Source organism: Ictidomys tridecemlineatus, chromosome 4 (assembly GCF_052094955.1).
Source record: "Ictidomys tridecemlineatus isolate mIctTri1 chromosome 4, mIctTri1.hap1, whole genome shotgun sequence".
Lineage (NCBI taxonomy): Eukaryota > Metazoa > Chordata > Mammalia > Rodentia > Sciuridae > Ictidomys > Ictidomys tridecemlineatus.
The window spans coordinates 148,797,574-148,810,308 of NC_135480.1; the positions used below are offsets into that span (position 1 = coordinate 148,797,574).

Sequence of the window (12,735 nt, forward strand, 5' to 3'; positions counted from 1 at the left end):
GGATTAGAGAGGCTGACTTTGCAAAAGCAGTGTCTCTTTATTTAGGCCTGCAGCTGCCCAATGAGTTACTGAAAACAGGATAAAACTTGAATTCTCTGCCTTCATTTTGTATTTCTCCTTTATGACCTTAAACTTTGTGGCCTGCTTAGCTCTGCATGTAGGCATGTTGATCATTTAAGAAGTGTGCACCTCAACTGTTAGTACAAGGATTATTAGCCCTAAATGTACCTCCTCTATCTTCCTTCAAGACTGAGACAAGATTTTCAGGAATATTCTACTGTCAGCTTTTACATCAGACCCCTGGAGTGCTACCTTGAGTCTTCAGTGGTTGTCTGACACCTTCTAGAAAATCCCCATGATGAACTTTGCCCTCAAGCAGGAGCAGTCAATTCACAGGAATTCAGTTGCCCCTTTCAGAATCACAGGTCTCATAGATCATCCTGAGTAGCAAGTGGAAATTGCCTCCTTAAGAGACAAGAACTTTTCCATGTCATCAGCAAATAGTGATAGTTCTTCTTTTTCTATTTGTATCTCTTTAATTTCTTTTGTCTAATTGCTCTGACTAGAGTTTCAAGGACTATGTTGAATAGAAGTGGTGAAAGAGGGCATCCCTGTCTTGTTCCAGTTTTTAGAAAGAATGCTCCCAATTTTTCTCTATTTACAATGATGTTGATGTTGGCCTTAACTTAGCATAGATAGCTTTTACAATGTTCAGGTATGTTCTTGCTAGTCCTAGTTTTTCTAGCGTTTTGAACATGAAGAGGTGTTGTATTTTGTCAAATGCTTTCTCTGCATCTATTGAGATGGTCATATGACTCTTGATTTTAAGTCTATTAATGTAATGAATTATGTTTATTGATTTCCGTATACTGAACCAATCTTGCATCCCTGGAATGAACCCTACTTGATCATGGTGCACTATCTCTTTAACATGTTTTTGTATGCGATTTGACGGAATTTTGTTGAGATTTTTTTGTATCTATGTTCATCAGGGATATTAGTCTGAAGTTTTCTTTTCTTGATGCATCTTTGTGTGGTTTTGGTGTCAGGGTGATACTAACCCCATATAATGAGTTTGGCATGGTTCCCCCTTTCCTCTTTCATGGAATAATTTAAGGAATATTGGTGTTAATTCTTCTTTGAAGCCCTTGTAGAACTCAGCTGAGAATACATACTTTAATAAGTTCAGCAAGGTAACAGGATATAAAATCAATACCTATAAATCAGATGTATTTCTAGACATCAATGATGAATCCACTGCAAGAGAAATTAGGAAAACTACCCCATTCACAATAGCCTTAAAAAATAAAATAAAATACCAGGGAATCAATCAACAAAAGAGGTGAAAGACCTCTACAATGAAAACTACATAACACTAAAGAAAGAAATTGAAGAAGACCTTAGAAGATGAAAAGATCTCCCATGCTCTTGGATAGGCAGAATTAATATTGTCAAAATGACCATACTATCAAAAGCATTATAAAAATTTAATTCAATCCCTGTTGAAATCCCCATGACATTCTTCACAGAACTAGTAAAAGCAATCACGTAATTCATTTGGAAAAATAAGAGACCCAGAATATCCAAAGCAATCCTTAGCAAGAAGAGTGAGGCAGGTGGCATCACAATACCAGACCTTAAACTATACTACAGAGCAATAGTAACAAAAATAGAATGGTATTGACACTAAAACAGACATGTAGACAAATGGTACAGAATAAAAGACACAGAGACAAACCCACATAAATATGGTTACCTTGTGCTAGACAAAGGTGCTAAAAACATACATTGGAGAAAAGATAGCCTATTTAACAAATGGTGCTGGGAAAACTGGAAATCCATATTTAGCAAAATGAAATTAAACCTCTATCTCTCATGTTGCACAAAAATCAATTCAAAGTGGATCAAATACTTTGGCACTAGAACAGAGACCCTGTACCTAATAGAAGAAAAAGTAGGCCCAAATCTTTATCATGTCAGCTTAGGAACTGACTTCCTTAACAAGACTCCTAAATTGCAAGAAGTAAACTCAAGAAATAATAAATGGGTTGTATTCAAAGTAAAAAGTTTCTTGTCAGCAAAGAAAACAATCAATAATGTGAAGAGAGAGCCTACAGAATGGGAGAAAATCTTTACCACACACACCTCAGATAGAACATTAATCTCCAGGATATATAAAGAACTCAAAAAACAACACCAAAAAAAAAATGTTGGCAAGGGTGTGAGGAAAAAGGCACACTCATACATTGCTGGTGGGACTGCAAATTGGTGCAACCACTATGGAAAGCAGTATGGAGATTTCTAAAAAAAAAAAAACTTGGAATGGAACAACCATTTGACCCAAGTATCCCACCCAAAGGACTTAAAATCAGTATACTATAGTGGCACAGCTACATTAATGTTTATAGCAGCTCAATTCACAATAGCTAAACAATGGAACCAATCTAGGTACCCTCGAACAGATGAATAGATAAAGAAAATGTGGCATATAGACACAATGGAATATTCAGCCTTAATTAAAAATGAAATTATGGCATTTGCAGGTAAATAGGTGGAGCTGGAGAATATCATACTAAGTGAAATAAGCCAGACCCAAAAAACCAAAGGCCAAATGTTTTCTCTGATAAGTGAATACTGATCCATAATGGCAGGTCAGGGGCAGTAGGGAATAATGAAATAACTTTGGATTGGGCAGAGGGGAGTGAGGGAGCAGAGGAGGTTTAGAGGTGGGAAGGATGGTGGAATGAAGTGGACTTTATTACCCTACATACATTTATAACTACACTACTTATGTGACTCTGCACCCTGTTCAGCCAGAGGAATGAGAATTTATACTCCATTTGTGTGCAATGTGTCAAAATGCATTCTACCATCATGTTTAACTACCTAGAATGAACTTAAAAATTCTTTAAAAAGAAGAGAAAAGGAGTCAAACAATAAATCCATTTAATAAATTAAAAAACAAAGAAAAAAATGTTTTCCAAAGCCACCTCATAGAACCAAAACTGAAATAATTATCCACCAGACCACAGTTTGACCAAGGGTACTTAATTATGCATATCTCTTGTTACCTGCCCCAATTCTTCCTCTGCTTATACCTAAAGCTCCTGTCAGCACCCCTGAAGACAGGGCTAAGGTGCCAGACCTTGCTTTGCCTTCCCAATATGAACATATTAATTAAAATTTCTTTTCTTCTTTTCACCATTACCTTTTCTATTCAGTTTTGGGGACAAGTGGCCAGACCTGATTTGTTAGAACCCCCAGAGTCAGGCCTCTGGCCTAGGACTGGTGACAATTTCTCTGGGTGACAATGTTGCAAGTTATCTTACTGTTGAAAGAGGATCACCATCCCTAAAATTCAACATTGGCTGTTTTCTTAAGTTTGAAACCCTTGTTTCAACATGGACCCTTTTCTTAAAAAGTCCAGGGATGATGACCTCCCATCCCATTAGTGGCCCATTCCATTGCAAGTGGCACTAGTTGATGGAAAGTCCTTTCATAGGTTTTTCCAAAATAAGTAAATAAATTAAGGTTTCTCTTAAAGAGGAAGGAGCCAACCAGAAGTGAGTCTCAGACTCCTGAGTATGATGCTAAGCTGTCATGCCTGTTGAAAGCAAAAATAACCAGAACAAGGACAGATCTCAACAGATCAGTGGTGACTTTTATTAAGTGGTGAAGTTAAGCATCAGAGGGCACATTTTCAGGAGAGAAAATGGTAACTGGTTACAAGAAGGGTCTGATTTTTATAAGATTTAAGTGAGACTTGAATCATAGCAAAATGCATCAGTTGGATAAGCAGGGGTCACAGTTGTGCAAGTTCAAAGCCCAAGTTAGGGGAAGCAGTTGTGAAAGTTCAAAGCCCATTGTTGCTGGGAAATGGTAAAAGTGCAAAGCATATTCTTTTGCTTCTCTCCCTTGGACCCATTGTCCTCCTTTCTCCCTAGGGATAGTGGTTCCCCTTTTCCCCTGGGGAGTTGTTGTTTCCTATATCCTTCATATGTAACCATTCATTTCTTTGTTCATTCAACAAAGTTATGAGAACCTAATTCAGTATTAGGAGCTCTTGTTCTAGCAAGGAAGACAGAACTATAGCAACTTATACCAGCAATGAGTAAAGTACTAACACTAGAAGGAAATAGGATACATTTAAGGAGGAGGAGATCCTCTAAGGTAGTTGGAAGTAGAAAGATGTAAATCCTCTTAACAAAAAGTATAATATGAACTACAATTTTTTTAAAGTTTATGATAAAACTGAGGTACAGGAAAAATAAATTAGTAAAAGTAAAATGAGATTAGAATTTTCAAAGCAGCCATGAGGTCCTATTCTTAGAAAATACTTATATTTCCATGTGCATGAAGCCAGAAGGCCAGATTAGGGAAAGTTTTGCAGGCCATACTAAGGAAGACTTGACTTTTTAAATAATGAGAGCTGTTAAAGTCCTTCAAGCAGAAATTACATCGCTGGATTTGATTATTCTGGACATTATTTTGCCTAATGTATAAAGGGGTAATTCATTCAACAAATGCTGAGGGCCTACTTACTGTTCTAGGAGATGAATGCATAACAATGAGCAAAGCAAAGATCACTATCCTCTTTGTACTTATATTCATATGAAGTATGATAGGCAACAATATCATAAAGATGTAAATTATATGATATATTAGATGATAATGAAAGCTTTGGGGAATTAAGAGATGGGTACGGAAAGTTAAAAATGCTGAAGTGAGGGCTGGGGATGTGGCTCAGCGGTAGCGTGCTCGCCTGGCATGCGTGCAGCCTGGGTTTGATCCTCAGCACCACATACCAACAAAAATGTTGTGTCCACCGAGAACTAAAAAATAAATATTAAAAATTCTCTCTCTCTCTATCTCTCTCTCTCCTCTCTCACTCTCTCTTTAAAAAAAATGCTGAAGTGAGGGTAGAGTTGCTGTTACAATTTTGCAAAATACAATATTACCAGAAAGAGTGATGAAGGTGTCCAGATTGTGGAACCTGGCACACTGCCAGATCTGTCCTTGGGAGCTGGATCTTGGAAGGAAGACATACATGCCTGGGAGCAAGCTTAGAGCCATTCAGACAGGGAATTCCAAGTCCCAAAGACCCCGATTGTGAGAGATGGGGTGGGAAGGTAAAAGCTTCCAGAGGAGCCCTCTTGGTTCTTCGAACACCTCACACTGCAGGGAGAGGATTGGCCACAGTGGAAGCTTCCAAAACATGGAGCCCAAAAGAGAGGTCTTTCTTGCTTGGGCTATTGGAAGGACTTTGGACTTTCCTCTGTGTGAAATGTTAAGCCATCAGCACATACGATTTGACTCATATTTTTGAAGAATCATTCTGTCTGCTGTGTTAAAAATCAACTTTAGAAAGCTGAGATTAGAACCATAGCATCCAGTTATCAGACTGTTGCAACACAATAAGAGATGATAATGGCACTGAGTGATAAGGAAACTGAGAAGAGGTCATGTTCTGGATATAATCGAAGGAAGGGTCTGCAGGACTTGTTAGTGAATTAGATATAGGTTGAAAGAAGAAAAGAGTTGAGGATGAATCCAATGGTGTTGGCCTCTACTTCAGTAAATGGAGAATAGAGCTGAGGGAAGCAAGACAAAAAGGGAAAGCAGCAGTGAGGAGCCTCTGCAATGAGATAACGAAAAATGACAAGAAGATTAATGGAGGTTATGGTAATGGGGTGCAGAAAACAGAGGTCGTCTGAGCAGCATTAAAGAGGTAGGAATGTAACCAGAAGTTAAGCAGTTGAGTTCTTCGTCTCACAATTTCAAGGAATGAAATCCAGGGACACAAGGATGAGGGTAAAATAATAGGATTTATTAAAGTAATAGAAAGAAGCAGAGCTCCCAAAAGGGAGGGGCCTCAAGAGGGATGCCAACAGGTATCTGTTGTCTCGGGGTTTTTAAAGGCATGTCTGATGACCCAGCAAAGGTGATTAGTGGGTTGAGGGACATCAGCATGGACCAATCAAGCTCTTCAAGGTCTGGGTTTAATAAACCAATCAGGAATGCATAATTTCAATCCTTTATTTCCATGATTAAGAGGTCAGTTTTCACTTGGTGGTTTTTGACACATCTATTAGAGGAAGCTTTTCAGGTAGAGGTCTGCTTGTGGTTGGCTGTTGCTAGGGGTAAAAGCAAGAGTAACTAAGGAAGGGATGCAATGACTAAAGATGTGAAGAATAGAAACAGGTATTCTAGGTCAGAAGAAGATATTGTGGTTAAATGCATGGAGAGCAAGTCACAAGATGTCCTTCAGACCCAATGTCTCTTTCAGATTGGCATGGTGTCCCCTATCCTTCTTCAACACCCTTATCCTGGCTATTTATGGAAGATCTAGCTTCCTGCCTCTGAAATAACAGAACTAAGTGATGGACTGGATTTGGCAGATGAGAGATGAGTAGGTTGAAGATGACCCTCAAGATTCTGTCTTGAGGTGGCTATTATTATTATTGGTATTCCAGGAAAATAAAACACAGTTTTCACAAGTTGTCCAAGGTGTTAGAGGCTAATAATTTGTAAGCCCAGACTTTGAAACTAGATGTGTCTGATTTTAGAGACTGAGCTCTTAACCATTTCACGGAGCTCTTAACCATTTTTTTTTCTTAGAAGAAAGTTTAATACAGGAGAATTGTGGTTGGAAAGTACTTTTGTAACAATGTCTGTCTCTCAGTTTTGCCAAGGGCACAGTATGTCAGGAAAGTCCCGTTGGATGGGCAAGGAAGAAGGAGAAGTTAAAGCCAGAGATGGGTCTTCCAGGAGTCCTTTCTGTTACTAGCACTATGTTATGTCATTCTTTCATGTTCTAAAAATAGGAAGTTGGTAAGTGCTGCTCAAAAGTGCTTAAAAGTGCTAATCAGCTCATAATTGCTAAGTGCCTAGGATGATACCTTTTCAAATTACATTTTCTTTAGTGTGTGGGGGGCGGGGTGGGTACTAAGAATTGAATCCAGGGGCACTCTACCACTGAGCTATATCCACAGTCCTTTTTATTTTATTTTGAGACAATGTCTCACAAAATTTCCCAGGCTAGCCTGGAACTTGCAATCCTCCTACCTCATCCTTCCAAGTCACTAGTATTATTGGCATGTACCGGAGGGCCCAGCTGGTATTCTTCCATTTTGATGAGGAAGAGTATTGTCAAGTTCAGCTAGGTGTGCCATGAGCACTTCCCTGTGCAAAGCTCCCATTTGTTACCTGTCTCACCCTTCTGAAAATAAAACCAAGAGTACAACCAACTGTGGACCTCACATTTCCCTCTAGTTACTGATTCATTTCTCTTCATGGTTTTGTAACACTCTTCTCTAAAGAGTTAGCTACATTCTATCATCTCCACATCTTTACCTCTAGAACTTTCATGTGCACTTGTCAAGATCATGGATGACTTCCATACTACTAAATCCAACTTGCAGCAACATTTATCTCTGTCAGTCGCTCCTTCCTTGTAGTGCCTTGTTTTAAAATGTAAGTTTTATTTGTTTTTTTATATATATGGTGAGGCCAACAGATCAGGAGGCAACTGTCATTGATACCAAGCATGGTCTCATTGCCTGTGTACATAAAAGCTGATATTATGGCAAAAAGAAATAGCTTTCTTGGAAGGTCACCTGGCAAGGAAGTCAGGAGCAGAGAGGGAAAAGGCTCAAATCTGTCTCCCTGATGCACAAATTACATCCTGAATGATGTAAATTGTGTAAATGCAAATTTACAGAGAGGGAGAAGGGAGAAACTGCTTGTTGATTGATTGTCAAGAAGAGGGAGTTTGAGATTCCTCTGAAAAGGCAGAGATGGTCATTGTGCCTCAGAAGGAACATGTTTCTTTCCTGAGGGAGTTATGTACTATGCAGGGAATTTGGAACATTTGACGTCAAAAGGTCATTGACCAGAGGAGCTAGCTGCTTCTGCACATGTCCATTCTTGAACAGCTGATCACATCGTCCTTGAGGGGATTCAGAAGGCTTTTCCTGAAAAACAATTTAAGCACTTTGTTACTTAAGGAATTTATGTCCCATGTGGCCAACCCTCAGCCACTGGAAAGATAGTTTGTTATACTCAGGATCCCAAGAAAAAAAGGATGCAAGTGCAGGGGCTACATAGGGAAGTGCCAAGATCAGTCATGGGGCAAAGGAGGTAGGTGGGACACATGGGCAGGCACCTTTACTGTAGTTTCCATAGGAAGGAGCAGATGAGACAAGGAAAGCAGATTCATGGTTGACTAATATGAATGATTTCTGTAGGCCCTGGACCATAGGAGCTCTCTCTAGTTTTCTGGGGTTGGGGTGATTAGGGCAAGTGATTGGTGACTGTAAATGTGGAAGGGCACAATAAAGGAAGTGGTTGAGAGTATGAACTCTGGGTTGGTTAGTTTGCAATTGAAAGGTGTGTTCATGTGCATATTGTTTCCTACTTCTTGTAACTGGCTAACCGAGGGAAGGGCAACCCCTTTAGGATCAGCAAGCCTCCAGAAAATCAAAGCATTAGAATACAGAGATCGAAGGATTCTCTGTATTCTAATGCTTATGGTTAAGCATAAGCATTAGAATACAGAGTTATTATATGGTTATTATATGGTTAACATATACTATCATTTGCCCTGTTACCCTTCTTCTCAATCTTCTTTGCTGGTGCCCTCTCTTCACCAAGATCTATAAATGTTGAAATGCCGCACATGTCAGTTGTGTCTACTTTCACTTCCCTGTCTCTCCATAGGCAATGTCATGCAGCTTATGGATTTAAAGAACACTTATGTGTTGATGACTGTTAAGATCTCTTTCTCAAGCTTTAGACCTGTTATCCAACTGCCTCCTGAACACCTCCACTTGCCAGTCTAACAGGCATTTCAAATCATACAAACATGAAATACAACTTGTAGTTTCTTCTCCTAAACCTGCTTTTCCTTCAGGCCTCTCCATTTTGCTCTCGAGACAGTCTATATTCTCTCTTGAATGGGTATCTTCTTCCTAAATAAACTTCTGTCTATGCCTTTGTATGGCTCGGGCTGAAATTCCTTCCCATCACTTATGCCAAGAACACTTCTTGCCCTGAGCTGAGTTCCCCTCTCCTCTGGGAACTCCTTGGACCCTTCTCCAGAGACATCTCTTCTCCTGCGACAGATCTACAGATTTGATACAATTCCTACCAAATTTTCAACTTTTTTTTCCCCCACAAATAAACAAGCCCATTCTAACTCATATGGAAATTCAAAGGAGCCAGAATGGGACAGGGCGGGGGTGGGGAGTGGGGGGGAGTTTGAAAAAGAAGAACAAAGTTGAAGGACTCATACTTCCTGTTTTCAAAACTTACTGCAAAGCTATTGTATTCACTACTGTGTGGTACTCACATAGGAGAAATAGAGATGAAAACGGAATTGGAGGCCCAGAAATAAACCCACACATCTCTGGTCAAGCAATTTTTTGCAAGGTGCCAAGCCAACACAAAAGAGAAAGTATAGTTTTTCAACAAATTATTCGGGAACAACTGGATGTCTATGTACCAAAGAATGAGTTTAGAGCCTCACCTCATATCATATGCAAAAATTAATTCAAAATGAATCAGAAACCTAAGTATAAGAACTAGAATATATTTATTTCTTAGGAGAAAACATAAATGTAAATCTTTGTAACCTCAGACCAGGCAACAGTTTCCTTGATATGACACCAAAAACACAAACAATAAAGGAAAAAAGTAGATCATCTGAACTTTTTCAAAATTAAATTTATATGTTCTTTGAAGTTAATTTTAAATTAAAACATTTATGCTTGGAAGAATGCTATTAAAAAGCTTTGAAGACAATCTACAAAATGGGAGAATATATTTTCAAACATATGTTTGATAAAGAGTTTGGCAGTTCCTCAAAGACTTAAACACAGAGTTACCATTTGAGCCAGCAATTATATATATATATATATATATATATATATACACACACATAGACACACACACACTATGTATTTGGACCTGTTATCCAACTGCCTCCTGAACACCTCCACTTGCCAGTCTAATAGGCATTTCAAATGACTATTAGACATATACATATACACACACACAAACACACAAACACACACACACACACACACACACACACACATATATATATCCATGAGAATTGGAAGCATATATACACAAAAACTTGTACATGTATATTCATAGAAGAGTTTTTCAAAATAGTCAACAAGTGGAAAAATTTGAATATCAATCAACAGATGAATGGATAAACGAAATGCATTATATTATACAATTTAATATTATTCAGTAATAAAAAAAGAAAGAAGTATTGATGTGTTACAACACAGATAAAGTTTGACAACATTATGTTCAGTAAAGGAAGCCAGTCACAAAAAGCCAAGCATTGTATGATTCCATTTATATGAAATGACCAGTATAAGCAATTGATAGAGACAGGAAGCAGATTAGGGGTAGTTAGAGGTTATGGAGAGAGGGACAGGGAAATGGGGAGTTTCTTTTAATGGTATGGCTCCTTTTAGGGTAATTGAAATGTTCCAAAAGTAGATAGTGGTGTTGGCTGCACAACTCTGTGAATATATTAAAGACCACTGAATTGTATTGTAGAATTTTAAAAGTCTGTTTTAAACACACATACACACACAGAGATTACTTTCTCTTTTTTAAGAAATTGCTTTCTTTTGTATGTCAGCTATACTTTCATAAAGCTGTTGAAATTTTTAGAATAAACTTGAAAGACAAAGAAAAATGCATAAATGCCTCAACAGACCACTTGTCACCTTCACTAGCCCCAACACTTAATCCAAGCTATCACCATTTCTGCAAAGATATTCCTAACTGATCTTCCTGCTTCTAATGTTACCAACTGCCTCTCCTCCCAACAAGTCTGTCATCTAGCCAAAGCTGAGCCCTCTTTCAGAAATGTAAATGAGGTCATGTCATTCTGCTGGTTCAAACATTCAAATGACTTTCCATCACACACAGAGTATCTCTGCCATTATAGCCTCAGATGTATGGCTCCAACAGATTTTCCTTGAGAAATGGTCCCTTTGCTAATCAAAGTTGTAAAGTCCCTTTGAGGACAAAATAGCTGTGTGTGCTCTGCTCTTTTCCCTTCAACCAGAGCCATCTTTTGGATGGAAAAAGCCTGGGATCAAAGATAGAAGCACAGGAGGTAGAGCAGGACCAAGGTGGGGCAACCCCCATCAGAACCTACTCTCCATTTTCCCCATTTAAACCTCTTGGTAAGAGGTAAGTCACATGATGAGCACATGGATTGCAGCACTCAAGACAGCTCTACTATGCTACTCAGCCAACTAGCAAGTATTTCCTGAGAACACAGCTCTGTTTCTACCAAACCCTGTTCTCAAATATCCAATTCCCTGATTTCCAATCCAGCTAGAGAAGGTGGTGTGCATTATCCATTTGACAAGACACATCTGGTATTTGAGGGCCTGCTATTGGGGGGATGAGAAGTATGATGTAAAGTTTTGTGGCAGACACAAAGAGGTGCAGATAACCATCAGTGTGGGCTACTCCTGAAAACTGGTTCATCTTCAGAAAAAGCCATTAGAATAGGAAGAATAGCTTCTCATTTGGACTGAGAAAGACTGTCTCACTTCCTTCTACGCTACATCCCCTATCCTCCAGACAGTCAAACTACAACTTCTCTTTGCAGTTCCGCTCCCCTGCCATTTATGCCTTCCCCCAAAATATTTATTTATGAGTCTTTACCCTATTCTCCGGAGTAAGCAAATCACCAAATCATGAGGCCCAGAAAGACTGCGTTAGGCTCTGAAACTTTCAATTGTCTATTTCAGATCAAATACAGAACATGTTCTTCCTCCTGCTAGTGTTGAACCTAGGATCGCAGCTTCATCAGGCAGCAGGTAAGAGAAGACAAAGGGAGGGACGGGTCCTGGAGGGGAGCAGGTAGTGGCCCCTCACTCAGGCCAATAATGAGCCTGTGGTCCTCAGGCTGAAGGCTTTCTTTGAGGGGAAGTATAATCACTGGCTGCTTCAAGCAAAAGAATTGTGTCAGGGTGGCTTGTGTATTCTAATGTCCCTTTCTTATGAAAATGGGGACTGAGGATATTGATCCATCCATCTGCATTATCCAATAAGAATAATGACAAGAAGGCATGACTACTCAGGCCACATGCATCTGAACGGATACTAGAGATCAGCGACTGAGTTTCTTTAAAGGTGAAATGCCAAGGGGCTTTCCCCTTCCCTTGTGGCAGGGAGAGTGAGTAGACAAGGTCCAAAACATCTAGAGGACTTTATTAGTACAGAGTCTCTCGAAGACATTCTACCTATTATTATACTTTCATGTGAGTTGCTCTTTTAAAATGCAACAGCAGCAGCCTTTGGTCATTCTTACCTTAATGTGGACTACTTGAATTGAAAACTCAGAGTCTTCCTAAAGCCCCAGTGAACAATGCATCTGAAGGTTCTGCCTTTAGACTTGAAGATGGATCATCTACTGAAGGATATGGGCAAGTGGAAAGGAGCCATTTAAGAACTGATTGTTTTCCTGGCAAGCAGACTTCAGACCCTTATAGTGTGCAGTAAGGACCAGGAGTGAATCATTTTGGTCAAATGACAGGAGGTAAGAGAGAAAGAAAGAGGTGGAAAGGGGGATAAAGTCCTTGGTGGTAGCAGCCCTAAACCCATGGAAATCACCTAACATTCTGCTCTTGGTTGACAAATAATCCTTTGGCACTTGATAACCTTTTGAAGAGCTTTCTTTCCCAGTCCAGG

General features: G+C 39.3%; 1 protein-coding gene across 1 annotated transcript in view; it reads left to right on the forward strand.

Annotated features, from left to right (window-relative positions):
• Positions 1-11,663: 11,663 nt before the first annotated feature.
• Pdcd1lg2 (programmed cell death 1 ligand 2) overlaps positions 11,664-12,735 on the forward strand; it is a 53,123-nt gene continuing 52,051 nt past the window's right edge. Inside the window, exon 1 of the mRNA XM_040285730.2 lies at positions 11,664-11,861. Within this exon, the coding sequence (XP_040141664.2) occupies positions 11,807-11,861 (55 nt within the window). The 5' untranslated portion in view covers positions 11,664-11,806. The remainder of the gene's footprint in view (positions 11,862-12,735) is intronic.